A 21281-nucleotide genomic window follows, 5' to 3' on the forward strand; every position below is an offset into this window, starting at 1 on the left:
TATACAGCAACAATGAGCTCTTCTCTCCCAAAAAGCGAATCCACCACCTCCCTGCTGAGATCTCATTCCTCAGCGGCGAGCCGCAGGTCTGCGCACTCGGAACAGGGGTCGCGTTCTCACCGCAGTCACCGGAGTCACCATCATCATCATCATCATCATCATCATCATCATCCTCCGCCTCCTACCCGCGCTGAATCAGGTAGTTTGACCGAGGACGCGTGCTGGACCGATGACTGCGAGGCAAGCGCCCGCAGACCTCTCTGTCAACCGACTATTAGGCACGCCGGCTCTCGATATGCAGGTGAGAATCGGCCACACAAGAGCCAGTCCCACCGACAGACAAGCCCCGTGGTCGTGGATGACGGTTATGGCCAAGAGGACGCGAGGCACAGGATGGATCGGAGCCAGCGCAGTAAAGCCTCCAAGTCCTCCAGACATCACCATCCCGATTCCTCCAGAGGTGAGCGGGTGCCAGCGCCACACCGATGCATCTCTTTCCAGGACACCTCGCCATCACCGACTCCTTCCTACCCAAAGCACGCGGACGAAGACGACGACACCGCTTTCTTCTTTGAATCCAAGGAGAAAATCTACGTCGGGTCATCGTCTTCCAGTCTAAATTCTGATGCACCTGCGGGGAGCGCTCCCGTCCAGCCCGCATCCAGCCGCATCTCTAAGAGACTGAGCACAACCTCGGCTAGTGACTCCAGTCTTCACCCAATAGTCAAGTCAGTCTATGGGCAGGTAAGGACATGAGTTGTTGACTAAAATAAACTATTAAAAATAAACTACTTTAATAGACTATTTGTAAATTAAACTCAAAACTGAAGTTAAAGGAGTAGTTCACCCCCAAAATGACTTTTTTTCTATTGATTACTCATGCCATGGAGACTAGAGTTCAATAATAGTTTTAGTTTTTTGTCGCATTCCTAAGACAAAAATGACAAAAAACAATAAATTTACCCCCATTCGTTCCGGATGGTGACCCGTTTCGAAACGGGTCACCATCCGGAATCAATGGGGGATAAATTTACTCGAATCAAATTTTTGTCTTAGGAATGTCATAAAAACCAAAAAATATTATTGAACTCTACTCTCCATGGCATGAGTAATCAATAGAAAAAAAGTCATTTTGGGGGTGAACTACTCCTTTAATTTGTAGGTCTAAATTTGCCTTGAACAATTTATTTCATGGTTGATCTCTTTATGTCTTGATGATTGGAATTTGAAGCATATCATTTCATGAACAACATCCAACAAAAATCTAATTCAATATCACCATATGGGTTCATTGATGCATCCTGCTGCATGTAAAGGTTACATGTTTGTGTAGTGTAATGTCTACAAGTTATACATATACCAAAATAACTATGCATTGTTAATAACAAGACAATTTAGATATCTCAAGAAGTAAATGAAAGTGGCTCCGATCTAGAGATAAACAGCGAGATATCTCGTATAGTTTGGTTATCATGACAGCCTTGCATAGAAAATGTAGTCCAATCACCTGTATTTTTGACAGAATCAATATCTTTGATCAGTGACAATGTAGTGTCAGTTTTTCCACAGCTGATGAAATCCAAGTGCTTTTGAATGGCCCTGGTTTTATTTGTTTGTTAAAGATGCATAGCCCTATATGGTGAATAATCAAAATTCCGATGCAAATGATTCACATCACAGTCTACATCCTACACGAGAGACAAGTGGAAAGGAAAAGTGCAAGCTAATGCAGAATTTAAGCTCCATTCATTGTACGACAAAGTATAAATGGCTCAAGCCAAGCGTGACTACACACACCCATTCACCTACTGAGCAGATTAAAATGTAATGTATGTTTTCAGTCCAAAATAGAAATATGTACCTGATAACCATTAGTTTGATGGAGGGGGGCTACAGGGTGGGTCTGGGCTGGGTCATGCGCCCCGATATGAATAAGGCCTGTCACCTGAGTATGAGTAAAGGCAGGGATATCATCTTTCAGCTCGGTAGAAAACTTTGCAGGGATAAAAACGTCACATCACATCACATCACGCACGCACGCACGCACGCACGCACGCACGCACGCACGCACGCACGCACGCACGCACGCACGCACGCACGCACGCACGCACGCACACACACACACACACACACACACACACACACACACACACACACACACACACACACACACACACACACACACAGGTGAGTAAAACATTTTTCTCAAATTAATAGGTAATGAGTGAAATCAAATGAGCACTCTCGCTATTAGAGAACAAACCGTATTGACATACTGTACATTTAGGCTAATAAGTACACTGCCGGTGAAAGGGTACTGTGGTGAGTGAGGGTCCATAGTTAAACACGTTTCCATCTCTTCCTTCCTGCATCAATCACCTTCACAACCTGTACTAACAATTCACCTCAAGGCACTACATTTATCTGATTACCAATCAATAAGCTACCTATTTTCTTCTGTATTTCCTCTGTGTCACCGAGATTCCTCACTCAGTGTTGGATTTTTAAAAGCCCAAGAGAAGACAATCACTGCGCCCCACGTGCTAATATGTGCCAGGAATAACTAGACTCATTTCAGGCCAGAGCATCAGTCGAGTTTTGAAGCCTGATTTATGCTTTTTTACGGTCCTGCTGCTATGCGTTGCGAGCTTGGCTATTTTCAGGGTGGGACACTGGCCGGCCCTGGCGGAGATCATAATCGGGCAGAAACAGTACACAAAGGCAGGGGCTGAAACTTCTAAAAGGGCCATTTGGTGGAAATATCGAAAATAGCCGACCTCCAAGCTCACAACGCGACGTGCTGTGACGCGTTGTGAGCTTGGAGGTCGGCTATTCTCAGTGCTTGATACCACACTGAACTAAGCATAATCAAGCCAATACTGGAGCTGTGGTGTAACGGCATGGATTTCTACATAGAGAGGGCAATTCTTTGAACATAAGATGCTGCATTCAGGTTCATGACAGTTTGGACAAGACAATTCTCTTGAATGCTGCCTTCAGATATGGAATGGAAAGAGGGCAGTTGCATTTCTTTCACCAAAGTAAAAACAGGGAAATCTCGCTCTTTCGAACGACCGTCATTTCGACAAAGGAGCGTCGGGAGGGTTAGCGACTCACCCCACAGAGGTTAGGTTTAGGGTAAGGCTAGAGTTGGGTGTCGAAAAGATGACACGAAGTAACAGCGAAACGCTCCCAGTAAAAACTGCATTCATGGTCTGGAGAGGGCACTTTTTACAGCTGGATAAAAGGGCAGGGGCTCAAGCCCTCTTTATGTGTGCACGTGCCAAGTTGATAATGAACTATTGGCGGAAGTGGTGGAATAGAGTAAATTGGTGATTGTACTGAGTGCTTTTAATCACCTTCAAATGTTGGCCTACTACAGATAAGCCTGATTTATACTTTGACGTACCACGATGTCGCACGCTGAAAATAGCAGATGTGCTTTTCTTTTTATGTGGGATGTTTTGCGTCATACCATTGTACACCAGAGCAGTGGATCTCAAAGATTTCAAAGATTTCAGGGACTCTCTGGGTTCCTTTTATGGGAGTCTAAATTTATACCCTTAGATGCCTGTAACTTCCACAATGTACAACAATGGTTCCATTTGTACACTGTCAAAGTTAAGGGGAGTTAAAGTTAAGGTTGAGAACCTCTGGGACAGAGTATAATTCAAATAGCGTGGTTGGTAAATAGTCTGTGTTTTGAAACTGAAGCAGAACATTTCAGTCTTATAGGCCTCATTTATACTTGGTTGCATACCGGCGTCGCACACCCCAAACAGCTGATTTACAAGCTCACAACGAGATGATCCGGCATGTACTTATAAATCAGGCACTACTGTAGTTCAATTCAAGTATGGACTGCTTCATATTTCTGTGATATCATGATAAGACTGATATTGTACAAATACGTTTTTATATTTATAATTCAATTTGAATGTGTGTGTGTGTGTGTGTGTGTGTGTGTGTGTGTGTGTGTGTGTGCGTGCGTGCGTGCGTGCGTGCGTGCGTGCGTGCGTGCGTGCGTGTGTGTGTCTGAGCGTGCGTGAGAGAGAGAGAGAGAGAGAAAGAGAGAGAGAGAGAGAGAGAGATGAGTGAAAGAAAGCGATGTAGAGTTTGTGCATGCATTTTAATGCACACAGGTCTGGTCAGCTGTCATATTATGGAGCTGCACTTAATTTGAGCCGATATGCCCACATACTCAGACTGAGAAGCCATAAGTCGTCTTTGAAAAGATATAACTGTACAGTGCTGCTGACTGTAGAGTGAGATAATACTCACACAAGAAATAACTATATTTCATATTTTCTTATGTAACGTCAAGGTCTGCTGCATAAAATCCCTACAGAATGCATTGGCTGCCAGGGAGGTCTAAAAATAGCTTGCCCAAAGACCTGATTATAAGAGGCTGGAGGAGAGGAGCCCTTTTTGTGTTTGTAAAGATATTCAAATCCTTCGGATATGGTACTGTAGCTGACAAAGCATGTTGGAAAATTGGTGGAAAGCACAAATTCCAGTGCAAACATTTTTATGAGCCTGCCTGAGCTGAGTTAACAAATGGCAAGTGTGAAGGTTAGAATCAGCACAAATGCAGTTACGTGTGTTCCGTTGGCTGACAGGCATACAGTATGGTTGTAAATATTTGTTTTATTCATTAGCTGAAACAAACTACTTCATATCCTGTGTGTACCTATGTTAAAGGAAGAAAAAGCTTTTTTCCTATCTGTACTCGCTTCTTGAAGGTCTTATATTATTACTTGTGCCAGCAGAGCACGCAAGTACTGTGTTCGGCTGTGTATGTACGTATGTATGTCTGTCGGTGTCTGTCCGTATTTAAGCCCATAGCCCAATCAGGGACCAGCATTTCTGGCAACGTCATCATTAACAGCCAATGAGGGATCAGCATTCCTGATGATGCCAGTGGTGAGCGCACCTCATGGCACGTTCTATTGGCACACAGGTAGGCCATGTATGGCCTACTTATGCACAAGGCGCAAGTTGGCACCTCGACAGAGTGCAGTTCTAGTTATAACCCAATCCAGTTTACACAAAACACCTTGAAGAACAGAGCATGCATCGTTTTTGTCCCTGCGACAGCCTTGCTACTATTTTCAGACACAGCCCTCTAGTGAAAGATCTTCACACCCAATTGTGTCTTTTGGGACTCAATCATCCCTTTTAAAACAACAACATTCTTTGCAGCTCTAAAATTACAGTACAGACTTGTCATGCTCTATTCAAATGGGACTGTAGTTATTTATAATTATTGCTTAATAATAAATAATTAATGGTAAAGACCCACTTCTTGAATTGCTTCAAATGGAAGTTATGTAGAATTTAGATAAATGGAGGAATAGTAGAGGCAGCAAGCACTATTTAGTGTCCATGGGAAAGAGACAGTTTGAGAGAGAGAGAGAGAGAGAGAGAGAGAGAGAGAGAGAGAGATCTTACCTATACTAGTCTCACCTGAGGTTTATTATGTATTTATTACTTTTACTTATCCCACGATTTTGTAACCCATTTTTTCACCCAGTGCCAATTGCCTAACCTGTAATCCTGGTTTCTGCTCTCCCTCTGCCATGTCTGGGAAGCCCCGGCTGGCCAGGGGGAGGTTTTATAGAAACCAGGATTACTGCATGTTTTTGTGAGGGTATCTACCCTCATGGAGAAACAGGGAGAACATGCAAACTCCACACAGAAAGACGTGGAGGAGGAAACACACCCTCAGCGCCCACAGTGTCCCTCGGCGGGAATTGAATTCAGGACCTCTAGCTGTGAGGCGACAGCGCTACCAACTGCGCCACCGTGCCCCCTTTTTATTTGTATTACTTTTTACATTTTGTAAGCACTAAGCAGGCAGCTGAGATTTGTGCTAACTCACCTCGCCTTTTCCTCTCATACTCAATCAACCCTCCGATCTCTCCCTTCCTCAGTCAGACTGAACTGAGTCCTCAGCGGAAACAAGGCGGCAGATTGCAAAGATTGATGTATGGATGACTAAGAGACAGATCTGGGTGAAGAAGGATCAAGGGGAGTGTTTTGTTGTTGTGGACAACACGTTATATAGGCTACTGTAGTATGCCTTTAACATGGAAACGGTACAAGAGGCAATTTTTAGACAGATATTTCTGTAATGTACAGTATGCAGAATTGGCCAAGAGAAAGGTGGTTTTCACCACCTTTGTGTGTGTGTGTGTGTGTGTGCACGCGCGCGTGTGCGTCCATGTGTGTGTGCTTGCGCGTGTGTCTGTAATTGATTAATATGTAATAGCATTTTTGTTCTTGTAATTTGGCTAAACAATTTGCTTTAACTCATTCTGTGCCAAATGCCAAAATGGCTCCAAGGTAGCTGTGCCAGGATTTTGTATGTTTTTCTTTACTATGCAATGAAAAAAAAAGTTTTTTTTTTATATTTCTTTTGGTTAAAAAATGGTTCCAGAGATAGAGCTGTTTGAATGAAAAAAAGTGTCCATCCACTAGAATGAACACACATGAACACACATTTTCTCAATCAGCTAAACGAGGGAGCGAACACACAAACAGAGAAAAGCATCTCTCTGATCTCTCAGGTCATTTTGACATCTTTTTTACACATTTTTTCTATGTAAAAAACACAAAAACCGTCATAAACCGTCATTGGCACCCAGGGCTATTGGAAAAAAAAAATGTCATTGGCACAGAATGAGTTTTAATATAGTGGAAGTTGATGACTGTATGTTTCTGCCCACGCCACGGTCAAGTTGGTATGAGCATGAAGGTCAGAAGCATGATTTATTGTATGCCTAAGCTATCTCTCAGGACAGACCTCTGTTGTCTTGAACATACTATGCCTGTTATCTCGGGCATACTGTATCTCTGATCTACTGTACCATACTAGTAGTATTATCCCTTAGTCTATCTATAAATGAGTTAGTCTATATAAGTGAGTGAGTGAGTGAGTGAGTGAGTGAGTGAGTGAGTGAGTGAGTGAAAGCGTGCGTTCGTGAGAGATTGAGTGAGAGATTGTGTCACGCGCATCTCAAGAACCGCCTGACCTGTCCACTCCAAACTTGGCGCTGCGTCACATTGTGAGCTTGTCGATCAGCTATTGTCAGTGGAAGCTTTCCCCACAATAACAGAAAACAATACTAGTATTGAGGGACTCCGGATACCCATGTGGTTATACAACAATAACAGCCCTTCTACTTCAGAGGGATGAAACGGGAGGAATGTGTGGCTCCGATACCGGGGCGACCGTGCTTGACGGGCTTGTAGGTGATGGAGAACTCCCCCAGGTAGTGACCACACATCTCAGGCTTGATTTCAACCTGGTTAAAGGTCTTGCCATTGTACACGCCCACCACGGAGCCAACCATCTCGGGCAGGACGATCATGTCTCTCAGGTGGGTCTTGACAACCTCAGGCTTCTCTATGGGGGAAGCCTCTCTCTTGGCCTTACGCAGGCGCTCCAGGAGAGACTGCTGCTTGCGGCGGAGGCCACGGTTCAGCCTCCTCCTCTGGCGGGCACAGTACAGCTGCATCAGCTGCTCATAGGACATGTCCAGAAGCTGGTCCAGGTCAACACCCCTGTAGGTGAACTTCCTGAAGGTGCGCTTCTTCTTGATCTCGGTATCGGCCATCTTGCCTGAAATTCCGGGGGAAAGAGCAAGCTAGTACAATTCCCGTATCTTGAAGTACTTGGAGGAGAGTGTGATGTCAATAATAAGATGGCAGTACTATGACATCAGCCACTCCATATTTGGGCATGAAAATGAGACAGACACAGAGATTTCTGGAATTCGATTTGATTCCATACAGCGGCTTTAGGTCCCTATGTCCATATGAGCACAAGACTAACGTCACACGAGACTAACGTCACACGAGACTAACGTCATAGAAAGTACGCAGAGACCGACACCACCACAGCTGATGTAACGGACAGAACGGCCCATACAAGGAGATACAGTATGCATGTGTGTAGTTTTTGATAGTTAATACCATGCAGTGAGCAGTTTTGCACAGGTGCGATTTTGATTATTAGATTAATCAGTAAGTTATTAAAGTAAGCAATAGAATGATATGACAATAATTGAAGAATCCTTGCATGCTTGAGTGGTTGAAGAGAAAGCATGATAGGAGCATCCGAGCCGTTACTATAATCATCCTCCGTGTACCCCTCCCACATCTCACAGCTCATTTAACGCACTTGATGGAAGAGGATCACACTGGATTATCTTTGACCTCAAAATCTTCATTAAACAGCGAAAGCAATTATTCATATTTCCTCTTGGAATTAGCTGCCTTCCTTGCATATTCAACTGTGACTGTTTTGCATTTCTGCCGGCATGTGCCAGTACAGTACCACTGCCATAATACATATTTAAAATGGTATCATATCCATAATACAGTACACTATATGGCAATGTATGACCATTGCAATGATAGACACGATCTCAAAATCATTCATCTGTGTCATTTTATCATGTGATATACTATCCTGTGCAGGGACGTGCAGAGAATGTTAGAGAGGCAGGGGATGACATTTCTAAAAGGACCTTTTGGTGAAAATATTGAAAATAGCAGACCTCCAAGCTGACAACGCGTCGCAGAGTGAGCTTGGAGGTCGGCTATTTTCAGTACTTGATACCACACAAAACTAAGCATAAAAAAGGCAATACTGGATACGGCATGGATTTCTACACAGAGAGGGCAATTCTTTCAACATAAGATGCATTCACGTTCAGGAGAGTTTGAACAAGGCAATTCTCTTAAATACTGCCTTCATGTATGGCCTGAAAAGAGGGCATTTGCGTTTCTTTGACTGGCCAAAGTAAAACTGCATTCATGGTCTGGAGAGAGGGCGCTTTTTGCAGACGGATAAAAGGGCAGGGACTCAAGCCCCCTTTCATGTCTATGTGTGCACGTGCCTGATCCTGTGTACTGTAAGTAACTATTTAACCAGCAAAGTGCGTGCATGACACAGAGCAAGGATAGAGAGAGAGAGAGAGAGAGAGAGAGAGAGAGAGATTGCATGCCAGCATCCTCCCCAGGCTGACGTTATGAGAGCTGACTGCTCCTGTGTCTGATGTTGTCTGATGTGTTGTGAAGTTCACAATGAGCCTCCGGTGAGAGGCCCCGGTGATTCACATGCAGAGCAGCAAAGACAAAAAAACAAAGACAATTTGAATTAAAGAGAGACACAAGACGGGTTTGGTGTAATGGATGTTACGGAATGGATGTTAAGACAAGACAGAACAGATTAGGTCAAACAGGGAGAGGATGGAGTGTGACAGTGAATGTGAGATGTGTTGCGGGAGGAGTGGATCCCTATGTTGGCCGGGTTCTATATTCAGGGTTCCCACACATCTTAATTTCCATAACTTTTCCAAAACGTTTCCAGAATATTTAACCCGATTTCCAGGACTATATTCAGCTCAATAACGAGTCGCTTACTCCAATATGCAATGCCTAAAGACAGGTAGTGTATGTCCGTGGTTCTCAACCTTTTCAGGTTGTGACCCCCGAAAATAATCATATTTGAGCTGGGGACCTCCCACCCTGACGAGTCGAGCACTAAGAGTTGAGGAATTTTGTATAGCACGGTTTTATTGTGAAAATAGCCGATCTACATGCTCACAACGCCTCGCAACACAATTTCTGCCTCTAATATTTGACAATTTGGCCAATGTTTAATTTGTCATTTCAGAGGTATTAACAAAATCAATAACCAAAGACAATGCATAGGTATTTTTTTCCAGGACCTTCCAGGACCCTTGATCAATTCCAAAACGTTTCCAGTACTGGAAAAATATTTTTCTAATTTCAAAATATTTCCAGGAATTTCATGACCGTGGGAACCCTGTATATTCCTTACCTTAGTGTGTGTGTGTGTGTGTGTGTGTGTGTGCGTGCGTGCGTGCGTGCGTGCGTGCGTGTGTGTGCCGTGCACGTGTGCGTGCGTGTGTGGTGAGTGACTCCATGTACATTTGTGCATTTGTGTTTACTCTATGTATGTTTTTTTGCATTCTTAAGCCCAATGTACACTTTCCTACACAAAGGTGGCATGCACCAAAAATAGCTGATCTGCAAACTTGTAGATCTGCTATTTTCGCTGAGTGACAGCACGTCAGAGCATGAATTAAGCCTTAGTGATACATAACCCATTTCTTATATTCAGCATTTGCATATTTTGACTTTGATCTGAATTCAAGCCCTTGACATGCGCATACTTCTCTATCCATGTTTGAAAGCTCAAGTAATGGTACTGGTAGGGGCAGAGAGAGATGGTTCCCAGAAAAGAATCGTAGTCCTTAATTTAACTTCCTTGATGGTCAAGGTACACACTCGATGTTTGATTTACAATAAAGATAACATGCAGCGTATCTATCTAGTGTACAATCTGGAGTTCACAAAATAATTCACAAAATGCTGCAAATTAGAATTTAGAGTTTTTCAGCTTAACCCAGCTGAACCCAGTGCTGCCAACAAGGAGCGCGAGGGAAGGGGAGCAGTGATAGCTGGAGCAGGGAATCATACCTACGACCTCTGGGACCTCCAGAGTCCTAGGTATGGTCACTAACCACTCAGCTATCACTGCTATAAAATAAATATATGAACGCAGCATCTGATCACTGTGAAGCTTTGCACACACATGCGCACTACGTTGAGGAACAAATGCCACCCTTAACATTGCCCTATTGTAGCGCCACCAGGAGACCGATTTTTGCAAAACAATTCTTTACCCTCAAAAATGATCAAGACGGATCTGTCCGATTTTTCATAATCCATCCTGATTGGCGAATGGCAAACATTGCTGGCCCACAATAACCTAAATGACCTTGCGGAGACCTGTGCTCCAAGGAGCATTTTTTTCTAGTATTGCATTATAATGCTATGCATACTAACTATACCATAGAAATTGTTAAAACGTTTTATCCATTAAAATAAGTAGCTTCAAATCAACACTCAGGTTTTTACAGTGCAGGGGGTTTATGGGGAGAATGACAGAGAGAGAGAGAGAGAGAGAGAGAGAGAGAGAGAGAGAAAGAGAGAGAGAGAGAGTTATATTTTTAGCTCTAGAGCCTCACATCCATGTATGTCTAATCGAGTGTATGTGCACGTGTGTGTGTGTGTGTGTGTGTGTGTGTGTGTGTGTGTGTGTGTGTGTGTGTGTGTGTGTGTGTGTGTGTGTGTGTGTGTGTGTGTTTGGATTAGTGTCTCCGCTGTCTTGCTCAGGGGAAGGTAATATGCTTGACCAAACGAGCCTCTTTGTCACATTCTCCCTTCATAGATGGTCTAAAATGTGCGAGAGAGAGAGAGAGAGAGAGAGAGAGAGAGAGAGGGGAAGAGGAAAGTGGGGGATAGAGAGAGAGACAGAGAAGGAAAGAGAGGAATTGACAGCCTCACAGAGGAAGCGAGGGAGAGAGAGACAGAACTGAAGCAGAGAGGATGGAGAGCGAATGAATAAGCAATCTTTCTAATCCTACTTGGGGCGCTTGCGTCTTGCCGCGTATTTTTTTGACCACATGCATGTTTCCTCTCCCGCTGTTTTAGTTTTTCTCTGATCTTCCCTTCATTCTTTGTTTACCTATTTTTCCCCGCTTTCACTTGATCTTTATTATTTCCTTGTATACCCTTGAATCTGAGTAACCTCCCCTCACTCTGAGTATCCTCCCCTCTATGTTTTCTAGAATTGCTGTACCCCCTTTACTCATCCCCGCACCTAATCTCTCATTTTCCCTCCCTGTCTTTCTTAAAATGTCCTCTTATTTTAGTCAATGACCCACTGAACTGTCTCTTATTTTCCTATCTACTCACTCTTTACCCCATGCATGCCTGGAAACATATGCATATGCAAACACACATGCATACACGTGCGCTCACAGACAGGCATACTAACACAGACAGGGTTAGAGAGAACACATAATACAAGGAGGATTTTACTATGGGCAACTCTGTTAAATCGCTTAAACATTTCTCCAAGAAGGTAAGATTCTTCCTGAGGTTATGATCTGGTTGTGGTCTTCCTGTACTCACTTGGATGTTCGTGTGCATGTTTGTCTCACTATTTGTCCCAACTCTGAGCTATTTGACCTGTCTTTTCCAACCCTGGCTTCTGAATTGGAATTGACCAGCTAATATCCTGAGCTAATATCCTTGTCTTGAGTTGTTAGGAATTATAGCATGTTTAACATGGAGGAGACAATTCTTTGCCCCATTGTGTTGTTGCATACAACTCACCGATGTTTGCTAACAGGGGAACAGGCTGACTTGACAGAAACTTGTGCTCTCAGCCTCTCAATGTACAGCCCGGCATTCCTGTCAGCAGCTGCACATCCTGTAAGAAACTCTTGATGCCATGTGTCCAGAGTTGGAGTACCATTTCATGTTTGAGAGGTTCTTGCTTGACCTCACCCCTTGATATTGTTTAAACATTTTCTTGTTATATAAGTTCTAGTGCGTGCATGCTTCATAGTATTTTGCTGGCTGTATCCATGCCTCACTTGGTCAGATTAGCCTGTGGGCATCCCTTCCTGCGGTTAGCACTGTAGTAAGGCAAGAGCTGGCTATGAGACTGGCAAGGTAACAGATGGATTATGAAGGTCATGTGTATTAGAGGACAAATAATTGTTTGTGTGTGTGTGCGTATGTGTGCGGCCGTGCGCACATGCGCGTGCACTTCAATGAATTAAATGCATATTTCTTGTTATACAGTGTACTGCATATTTTCTTTTTATTTACTTTTAAACATTCATGATAGAAGAGGGAATGTTGATGTGGCATGTTCCCCAAGACTGTGCTAAAAATAAAACGGCCTATAGAGCAATTTGGCTCTTCGTTTTTCTATGGATTGTTTATCTAAAAGCTATTTAAATTAAGTCATGTTTCAGCCTCTGACTATACGTTTCCTGACAATGAAAACATTTGTGGTATTAGAGAGAGCAACATTATGACCTCATTTGACTTTATAGATGAGTCCAATGGCTAGTGACTCGTTTTAATTAACCTGTATAACGGAGGCTGTTCATTCTCAGGATGACCTTTCTTTGGCCCCTGTTATAATGTAATGGTTGGCTGAATTCAAGCTCATATCATCATTCTAGTCCTATATCATCTGGATAATGCCTTATTAAAATGAGCGCAAATAAGCAATTTGTCTTCATATAATTCCCATTAACTGTCCTGGAATGGCTATAATCTTTTAGTTGATGGTAAATCAACTATGTCATCAAACCCTCTTTTACCCTCTAAACAACTAGACTCTGTAGGCAAATTATTGGTTACCTTTTGAAAAGGCTTTTCGATAATCAATTGCAGTAGTCTCTGGATGATCTATCAAACAAATCTCAACATGCTTTCTGATCGGTCAAATGGTGAATTTATATCCATTTATTTAAAATGGTGTCAGAGTTCTGTGTTTCCACACTGCATGATAGTGTAGTGATGCACTCTATGGGACAGATGCGGCAATGGCATCAATTTCACTAAATCTGCCTCCGCCTGAATGTGATGGCGAATGTCTTTGGGACTCACATCCTGACCTGACACCTCTCCACTCCGCACTGTGACTGACAGACATGTGCCTGTGACTTTACCTCTGATATCCACACTCCCAACTCCATGCTTGGTCCTTTGTTGTTGACCACACACTGAGTCATGGTCTCTGCCCCTGTCTCTGCTCCTGCACCTGTGTCTGACACCCCTCCACCACGGATGTGGCTCAAGGACCAGAAGAAGAACTACAAAGCAGTGCAGTCCTGTGAGGAGGGGGGCTCTGGGGGGGCCTATCTTGAGCCTCTAGTAGCCCTGGCCCAGAATGGAGCCAGCATGCACACCGTACTGGGGCCTGCGTGCATCTTTCTACGCAAGGGCTTCGCTGAGAGCCGTCAGGCTGTACGTAAGTCCAGACAATAACATGTGCATGCCAAGATTGTAGGGTAGGCATACAGTACGGTACATGCAATAAAAGTAAGACCTGTGAACTACTGTATGTGCACAACGAATTGTCTTTGTCCCATCTGATACAAGATCAGACAATATGCGAGGATAAGATAGGAGATTGATAGACAATGAAAAAGTGATACAGTACAGTACTGTATATACTGTAGGGAATTTGTTGTTAATTGTCTCTGACAGAGTTAATAGTCTCAGACGGAGAAGGCATGGCGAGAGAGTATGTTTTGCACCCTGTCCGTCCGTCCGTCGGCACGTCCATCCTTCTGTGAACAGCTAATCTCCGGCACCGTTGGCTTGATCACAGTGAAACTGTGCACACACACTCCCTGGATGCCAGAACAGAACCTCTGCCCCCAATTTTTAACATGGGCTTGTTATAGCGTCACCAGGAGGTCGATCTGTGTAAAACAATTTTTTTACAATACACATACAGATTTTGTCTAAACATCACACAAATCTGTACACAGTATAAACAGTATAGTCATTAAATGAATATTTTGGATTTTTGATTGACTATTAAAGATTGGCTTTTAAAGTTTGCAGTTCAAATCATGAACGCAGCATGCGATTTCAGTGAAACATTGCGTGCACATTCCCACCAGGCCGAGGAAGAAATGTCACGTGACAATGTTCATATCAGCCTTGTGGTGGCGCTATAACAGGCCAATTCACATTTTAACCTATAACCTCACCGATTTGTGTGAAACGTTGCACGCACACTCCCTAGAGGCCAAGGAAAAACCCTTGCCCAGCATTTTTCACATCTGCCTTTTATAGCACCACCAGGAGGCCGACTTTTGTAGAACACATTGTTTTCCAAAGTTTTCAGGATACAGTAGGTCCGTTTTGAACAAAATGCCTCAAATCATTATGCAACATACGATTTCTGAGATATTTTGCACACACTTTCCCACTAGGCCAAGGAATGAATGCCACCCTTTTCACTTTACCCTGTTATAGCGCCACCAGCAAGAACACTTTTTCTAGTTTGTCTCAAATTCCTCTGATATGTGTGTTTCAGTTTGTGTGCGTGTATGCATGCATGTGTTGCCCTACTAAAATGTGGACATTTGCTGCAGAATATGGAAGTAATAAACACAATGCATTGCACTGAAAATCTGTCATGTATGCCAAGCAACACCAATGCACAACACAGTATAGAATAGACTTCATGGTGGTGGCAGAAATGCCGCTGTCCTTCTGGCAATTTGCTCTGCAATCATGTCTCTGACTGGACCTCGTAACCTAAGAAACAAGGGACATTGTGACAACACTGTGCGGCCCATTCCGAGGAAGGGCTCTCAAAAGGTTGTTGTTGAGGGATGTGGGGGTGGAGATGGAGAACGGGTCTTGAGTCAATGATAGTGTATTAGTAAATAAACTACTTTATAGTTCATAGTATCTGTTTTGTATTCCCTCCTCGCCAAGACCCTAAACCTTGCCATCGATCTTCAAATGACATACCGGTACATCTGTGAAAATACTTCAGATTCAAGCGCGCGCACACACACACACACACACACACACACACACACACACACACACACACACACACACACACACACACACACACACACACACACACACACACACACACACACACACACACACACACACACACACACACACACACACACACACACACACACACACCACTCACACTTTATTTAACAACAATGTGGCAGTATTTTTTCTTATCTAATTTTCTGGTGCTATTTCATTGCTATGTCAGTATCTAATTAATATCTCCTCCAGGAGATCATGCGTTCGGCCCTGTGTGTCTGTGTTTGTGCGTTGTGTAATACTAGGCAGGTCTTATTAACATATCATTGTAGGGAAATTATCTGTTCAGGCTATGGATCAAAACTATCGCAGACAGTACAAGTTCTGTTCTTTGGTGCAAGCCAATATTAGATTAACACCAAAATACACATGTACTACTGTATAAACTTGACAACATACAGTATAGTATCACAAACCCCCTACATTATGAGAATATTAATGTCTATGCACTGTCAACTCTATTAAGTATGCTGGGAAATGATTTGCGTGATTTCATCCAGACATCCCTACGTTAAATATGTCATGGGAACCAATCTCTATGACTATGCTGTCATTGTCTGTCACCTCACCTTCAGATATAGCTGTGCTCATCACATCCTACATGCAATCACTTTTCAGTTTTATGGTCAATTAATTGTGAATTTGTGTAGCCATAATAAATAACAAATGACAACTTTGTGATAATTGACCCAAAGAATTTGCAATCAGACTTTGTACATCTGCTCAGAATTAAGTATGGGATCGTACTGACTTTGCAGCTGGGAGCGCCATATGCTCATATTGCAATGTATTAGGCTATAATATTCTACTTTTGTTTTTTTCCTACTGGTGAAAACATGCCAGATTACTTTTTGAAGTATTAGGGCATGCCTCCTGGCGGAGATCTTCACTCTACTGAGCACACCTTTCTAGTTATGTTCTATGTTGCTTTACAATATCAACTGTTTGAATCCTAATCTTGTTTTCTTTATCCTTCACAGGACCGACAGTTGAGGCCAGAAGAAATGGATGGTATGTTATATAGTATGTAAAAATGACTTTAAGCTCACCACGGTGACAACTGATGCTGTGTTTAAAAAGCTGAGTGCCCTGCGAACCAAACAAGACCACTGGCTCATGACAAAATCCCCTCCAGATTTCCCCTCCTGAAACGCAGCCACCTCTATTGCTCCAATTAGGGGTGTAACGATACATTTTAACAGTGATACGATACGCATCACGATACATGGTTAACAATACGATACATGGACGATATTGGTTAATTCATGGCGATAAGATACGATTCGATTCGATGATTTAAAATCGATATAGTAACTATTTTGTAAAGAAATGAAATCTGTAAAACGTGTAAAAAATCTATTATTATGGAAGTAAACGCTGTGATTATCTAGCAAATACATGGATATTATAATTCAACACATATGGACAAACCCACCTTGATATGAACACAGAGATTACACACATTTATCAATAGACCAAGAGTAGCTATATGGAATAGAATGGTAATTAGACCCCTTTTTTTCTTTTTCCCTCTTAAAATTGCCAAATACAAGGCAAAAATACTTTCCATTCAATAAATTATTTGCATTGCAAAACGATTCGATACCGATTACTGTATTTTAAAACGATACGATACAATACAAAGCCAAAACGGTACGATATTTTGCTTTTGCAAACGATATTCAGTTACTATATCGTTACACCCCTAGCTCCAATCATTGCACATATAGAAAGTCTCTCCATCACACCTAGGACTGACCTAAGCCCTGCTCATGATGCTAGGGTGGGATGGCTCAGGGCAGAGGACAGCATACAGCAACTTTCTATGGGCCTGCTTTTCAAGATACTCAAGGGACCAGTGGCCATGCACCTGTCACCTGTTGTGAGCTTGTAGATCTGCTATTTTCACAATAGAACTGTAATGCCTCAACTCTTACAACTCCAAGTGCTTGTCAGGGTGTGTGTGTGGGGGGGGGGGTCCCCTGTTCAACTATGATCATTCTTTGGGTTGTGGCCTGAAAAGGTTGAGAACCACTGCACTAGAGTGAGAAACGACCACGGGCACAACACCAGAGCGAGCTCATCACACACACACACACACACACACACACACACACACACACACACACACACACACACACACACACACACACACACACACACACACACACACACACACACACACACACACACACACACACACACACACACACACACACACAGTTTTTCAGTTTTCTTTAAATGTACTTTTATTGCTCCTAGTATGATTTCTGGTATAGTATTCTAAGTATGTCTTTATATGTCTTGCTGAATTGAATATATAGAACCACAATGGAAACCAGGGCTTTTTGCGTTCTCCATAACTGTACAACTGTACTTTTTACACTGTTAATGAGGTATTCAATCAATAAAAAAAAATAAGAGAACCCCAAAATGTAAAAGTACAGACAGTCATTTCCTAATGGGCAACCTCTCTCATTCACACCTTTTTTTCCTCCCCGCCTCAGAATTACGTGAAGCATTTAGGGAGTTTGACAAAGACAAGGATGGATTTATTGGCTGCAAAGACCTGGGAAACTGCATGAGAACCATGGGCTACATGCCAACTGAGATGGAACTCATTGAATTGAGTCAGCAGATCAACATGAATTGTGAGTAATCATGTTTGTGTGTAAAGTGCTTTGTTGTCAGCATGACCATTTACACTTCCACTTCTTATTGGCACTCAAAAGAAGCTTGCGCATGTCAATACATAAAACGGGAATCTCAAGGCCTGATGCACATATAACCAACATATCATCAGTCACTGTCGGCGCAGAAACCTTTATCTCTAGTTTCAAATGTGTATGTTTGTTCGCAAATTAAAGCCGTACTTCATCATACTGTACAAGATGTCGCACAAAAGTAGTGAAAATAGCCGATCTACAAGCACACAACGCCTCGTGATGCGAGGCATTGTGTGCTTGTAGATCGTCTATTTTCTATTTTCTACAGTATTGTACTGCTCATCCAAAGGGGATTCAAGGGAGTGTACACATGTAACCAAATGGAACTTACATTACTGAACACTTGCTGTGAACTTTTCCTTCTCGCCCTCATAGTGGGAGGTCATGTTGACTTTGAAGACTTTGTCGAGTTGATGGGGCCAAAACTTCTGGCTGAAACAGCAGACATGATTGGAGTCAAAGAGCTGCGGGATGCTTTCAAGGAGGTGATATTTCTAGCATTTTCTTTTCATGCAATTTTTAGGCAATGTTTATATCATATTTTTGTGATGTACCCTGCATTAAAACATACACTACATAATAATCATTGGATAGAATTTCCCTTAATTGTTACTCAGAGAAACATTGAGGTTTTGTTTCTTCTGGAAAATCCAATTTGTTTCTCAAACCTCAAAAGTAAATACACTTTCAATAGATTACTGAAACTAACATTGATAGACCTGTCAAACCAATCATTGTTACAGTTTTTCTTGCTTTTTGTCAAAACCTCTGCTGCTTTAAAAGCTGCCTTATCTTTTATATTGTACTTTGTTGTTTGCTATGTTGGTACAGTAACTTTTAACGTGTGGATTTTATGGCGCAGGGGGTCCCAAGGATCAAACAAAATTGGGGTCCTTGAAATTAAAAATGTTGAGAATCACTGCAGTATACAATCTTAGGTAGGCCTACTGTAGAATTGTTGCAATTATTTCTCTCCGCTTCTCTCTCAGTTTGACACAAACGGCGATGGCCAGATCAGCACAGCAGAGCTCAGGGAGGCAATGAAAAAACTTTTAGGACAACAGGTAGGGTCACATCGAAATTATTCCTTACTGTGTCTACCCATCAATAATCTCTCCTGTTAGTGGGAGAAATATGTGAAAACGGTGTTCACTTCCGGCAGAAAGCGTGAAAATTTGCACCTAGTGGTATTTTTGTGCGCTGAATTCAAAAATTGACGGTCCCAAGCACTTTTCTCAAATTCACTTTTCTCTCATTCACTTACCATAGGGTTAGGAAAAAAAGACCCCCCAAAAATCTTCTTTAAGTAGCATGTGAGGGGTCTATCTAGGGGGTTTTCATGATTCTGAATCCATTCCAAGCATTTGTTTTGCACAAAAAACATTCCTTGGGGAAGAAATGGACCCCACAAACTATGGTTTAGTGATGAGTCATCACTTTTCAAAGTTTTGTTGTGTCCATTTCTCGGAAAGGAATGTTTTTCGTGCAAAACAAATGCTTGCAATGGATTCAGAATCCCGAAAAACACCTAGTTTGACCCCTCACATGCTACTTGAAGAAGATTTTTTGGGGGGTCTTTTTTCCCTAGTATGGTAAGTGAATGAGAGCCACCAGATCCCATGGGAAAAGTGCTTGGGACCGTCAATTTTTGAATTCAGCACACAAAAATACCCCTAGGTGCAAATTTTCACGCTTTCTGCCGGAAGTGAACACATTTGCCTTTTTTTGTTACATATTTCTCCCACTATGTCTAGTAGTGTGTTAATTGTATCTCTGGTGTTGTAAAAATGTGTTAACAGTCAGTTGTTATCTTTGGTAGGTTGGCCACAGAGATCTGGAGGACATCTTACGGGACATTGACCTTAATGGTGATGGGCATGTAGACTTTGAAGGTGAGGGAACACTGACTAACAGCTTGTGACAGTATTGTTATAGCTTGCACATTTGCAAGCTCATGATTATGAAATGTTTTGGCTGGAGCTGCATTGTTTACATCATGGTGTACTATAAGGTCAGCCTGCCCTGTTTTTACCCTTCTGCTGTTTTTAACCTGTACAGGAAAACAGACCACAAAATCAGCCTAGGGCTTCATTACCCTTTAAATACCTCTCTCTGACACACGCACGCACGCACGCGCACACACACACACACACACACACACACACACACACACACACACACACACACACACACACACACACACAGTACAAGTGACGTGTAAGGAAAAGCCCAACAGGGTTGATATCCTAACAACATACTGAGTGAGGTGAAACAATAAACGGAATAGGTCTGTCTGTCAGATTATCTCTACACCAAAAGATTATGTCACCAATAAGGGAAGCATACAGGCCTGCTGGGACAAAAATAGCGGCTAATGTTGCAAATCTTAATATTAAAGCTGCCTGTTTCACATTGTCTTACTGTATGTATTCAACCCATGAATAATAATTATGTCACAGCTATTGTTGTAGCTTAACTGAAATAAAGAGTATTCCTTTCTGGAAGGGTAGAATGGATACACAAATTATCTTTTTGTATTTCTTTGCGATTTAACCGCTTAAACCCTATATACCGTACTTTGTTGACTGTCCCACTGTTTTCCCTATAAACCAATTCTATTTGTCAAAAATAGCCGATACAAACTATTTTCAACGATTGCCCACCTATTTGATTGTTCGCCTATTATGATATGCCCAGAACGGGCACGCTAAGGTTTGTGCGGTTAAACTATTCTTATTAAATATTCTTTAGGCCATGTAAAACAATACATCTATTCTTTTCTTAATTCACAGAATTCGTGAGGATGATGTCTCGATGAGCTCCCGGCAGCATAACTGATCACTGGTTTATTTTCTGGAGTAGGAGGTACAGAAAAGGAAGGACAAAGACAGAGACAGCTGATCTTGAACCTTTGAACAATGGACAGAACAAGAAAACATATCAAACCCTGCCCTAAAACTGCCACACTGACGCACAAAGACTGACAATCACAGGCAAAGGATCATGCTGCTCACTTGATCTACACATTGTTGATGCGTGGCATTTGTCGTACGACAA

General features: G+C 42.5%; 2 protein-coding genes across 3 annotated transcripts; one reads left to right on the forward strand and one right to left on the reverse strand.

Moving 5' to 3' along the window:
* Positions 1-12: 12 nt before the first annotated feature.
* On the forward strand, positions 13-21042 carry cabp1b (calcium binding protein 1b; the record flags this gene model as incomplete). 2 transcript variants are annotated; one of them, XM_080742527.1, is made up of 8 exons in its annotated part: positions 13-744; positions 13705-13872; positions 16479-16509; positions 18006-18149; positions 18600-18709; positions 19214-19288; positions 20044-20116; positions 21017-21042. In XM_080742527.1, 8 exons carry the CDS (start codon positions 13-15, stop codon positions 21040-21042), a joined length of 1359 nt encoding a protein of 452 aa, XP_080598653.1. The 2 variants fall into 2 exon arrangements, with proteins under 2 accessions (XP_080598653.1, XP_080598654.1); XM_080742528.1 differs by lacking the exons at positions 13-744; positions 13705-13872 and adding an exon at positions 11924-11965.
* LOC308298852 (small ribosomal subunit protein uS19-like) lies at positions 7160-7630 on the reverse strand. The gene has a single exon (XM_080742540.1). It carries the CDS (start codon positions 7617-7619, stop codon positions 7182-7184), a length of 438 nt encoding a protein of 145 aa, XP_080598666.1. The 5' UTR covers positions 7620-7630; the 3' UTR covers positions 7160-7181.
* Positions 21043-21281: the final 239 nt, after the last annotated feature.

The sequence above is a fragment of the Nannobrachium achirus genome, assembly GCF_963921795.1.
Source record: "Nannobrachium achirus genome assembly, chromosome: 15".
Taxonomy (NCBI): Eukaryota; Metazoa; Chordata; class Actinopteri; order Myctophiformes; family Myctophidae; genus Nannobrachium; species Nannobrachium achirus.

Excerpts from the sequence above, each read along its gene's own strand:
- LOC308298852 (XM_080742540.1), bottom strand. The coding sequence starts at position 7,619 with ATGGCCGATACCGAGATCAAGAAGAAGCGCACCTTCAGGAAGTTCACC.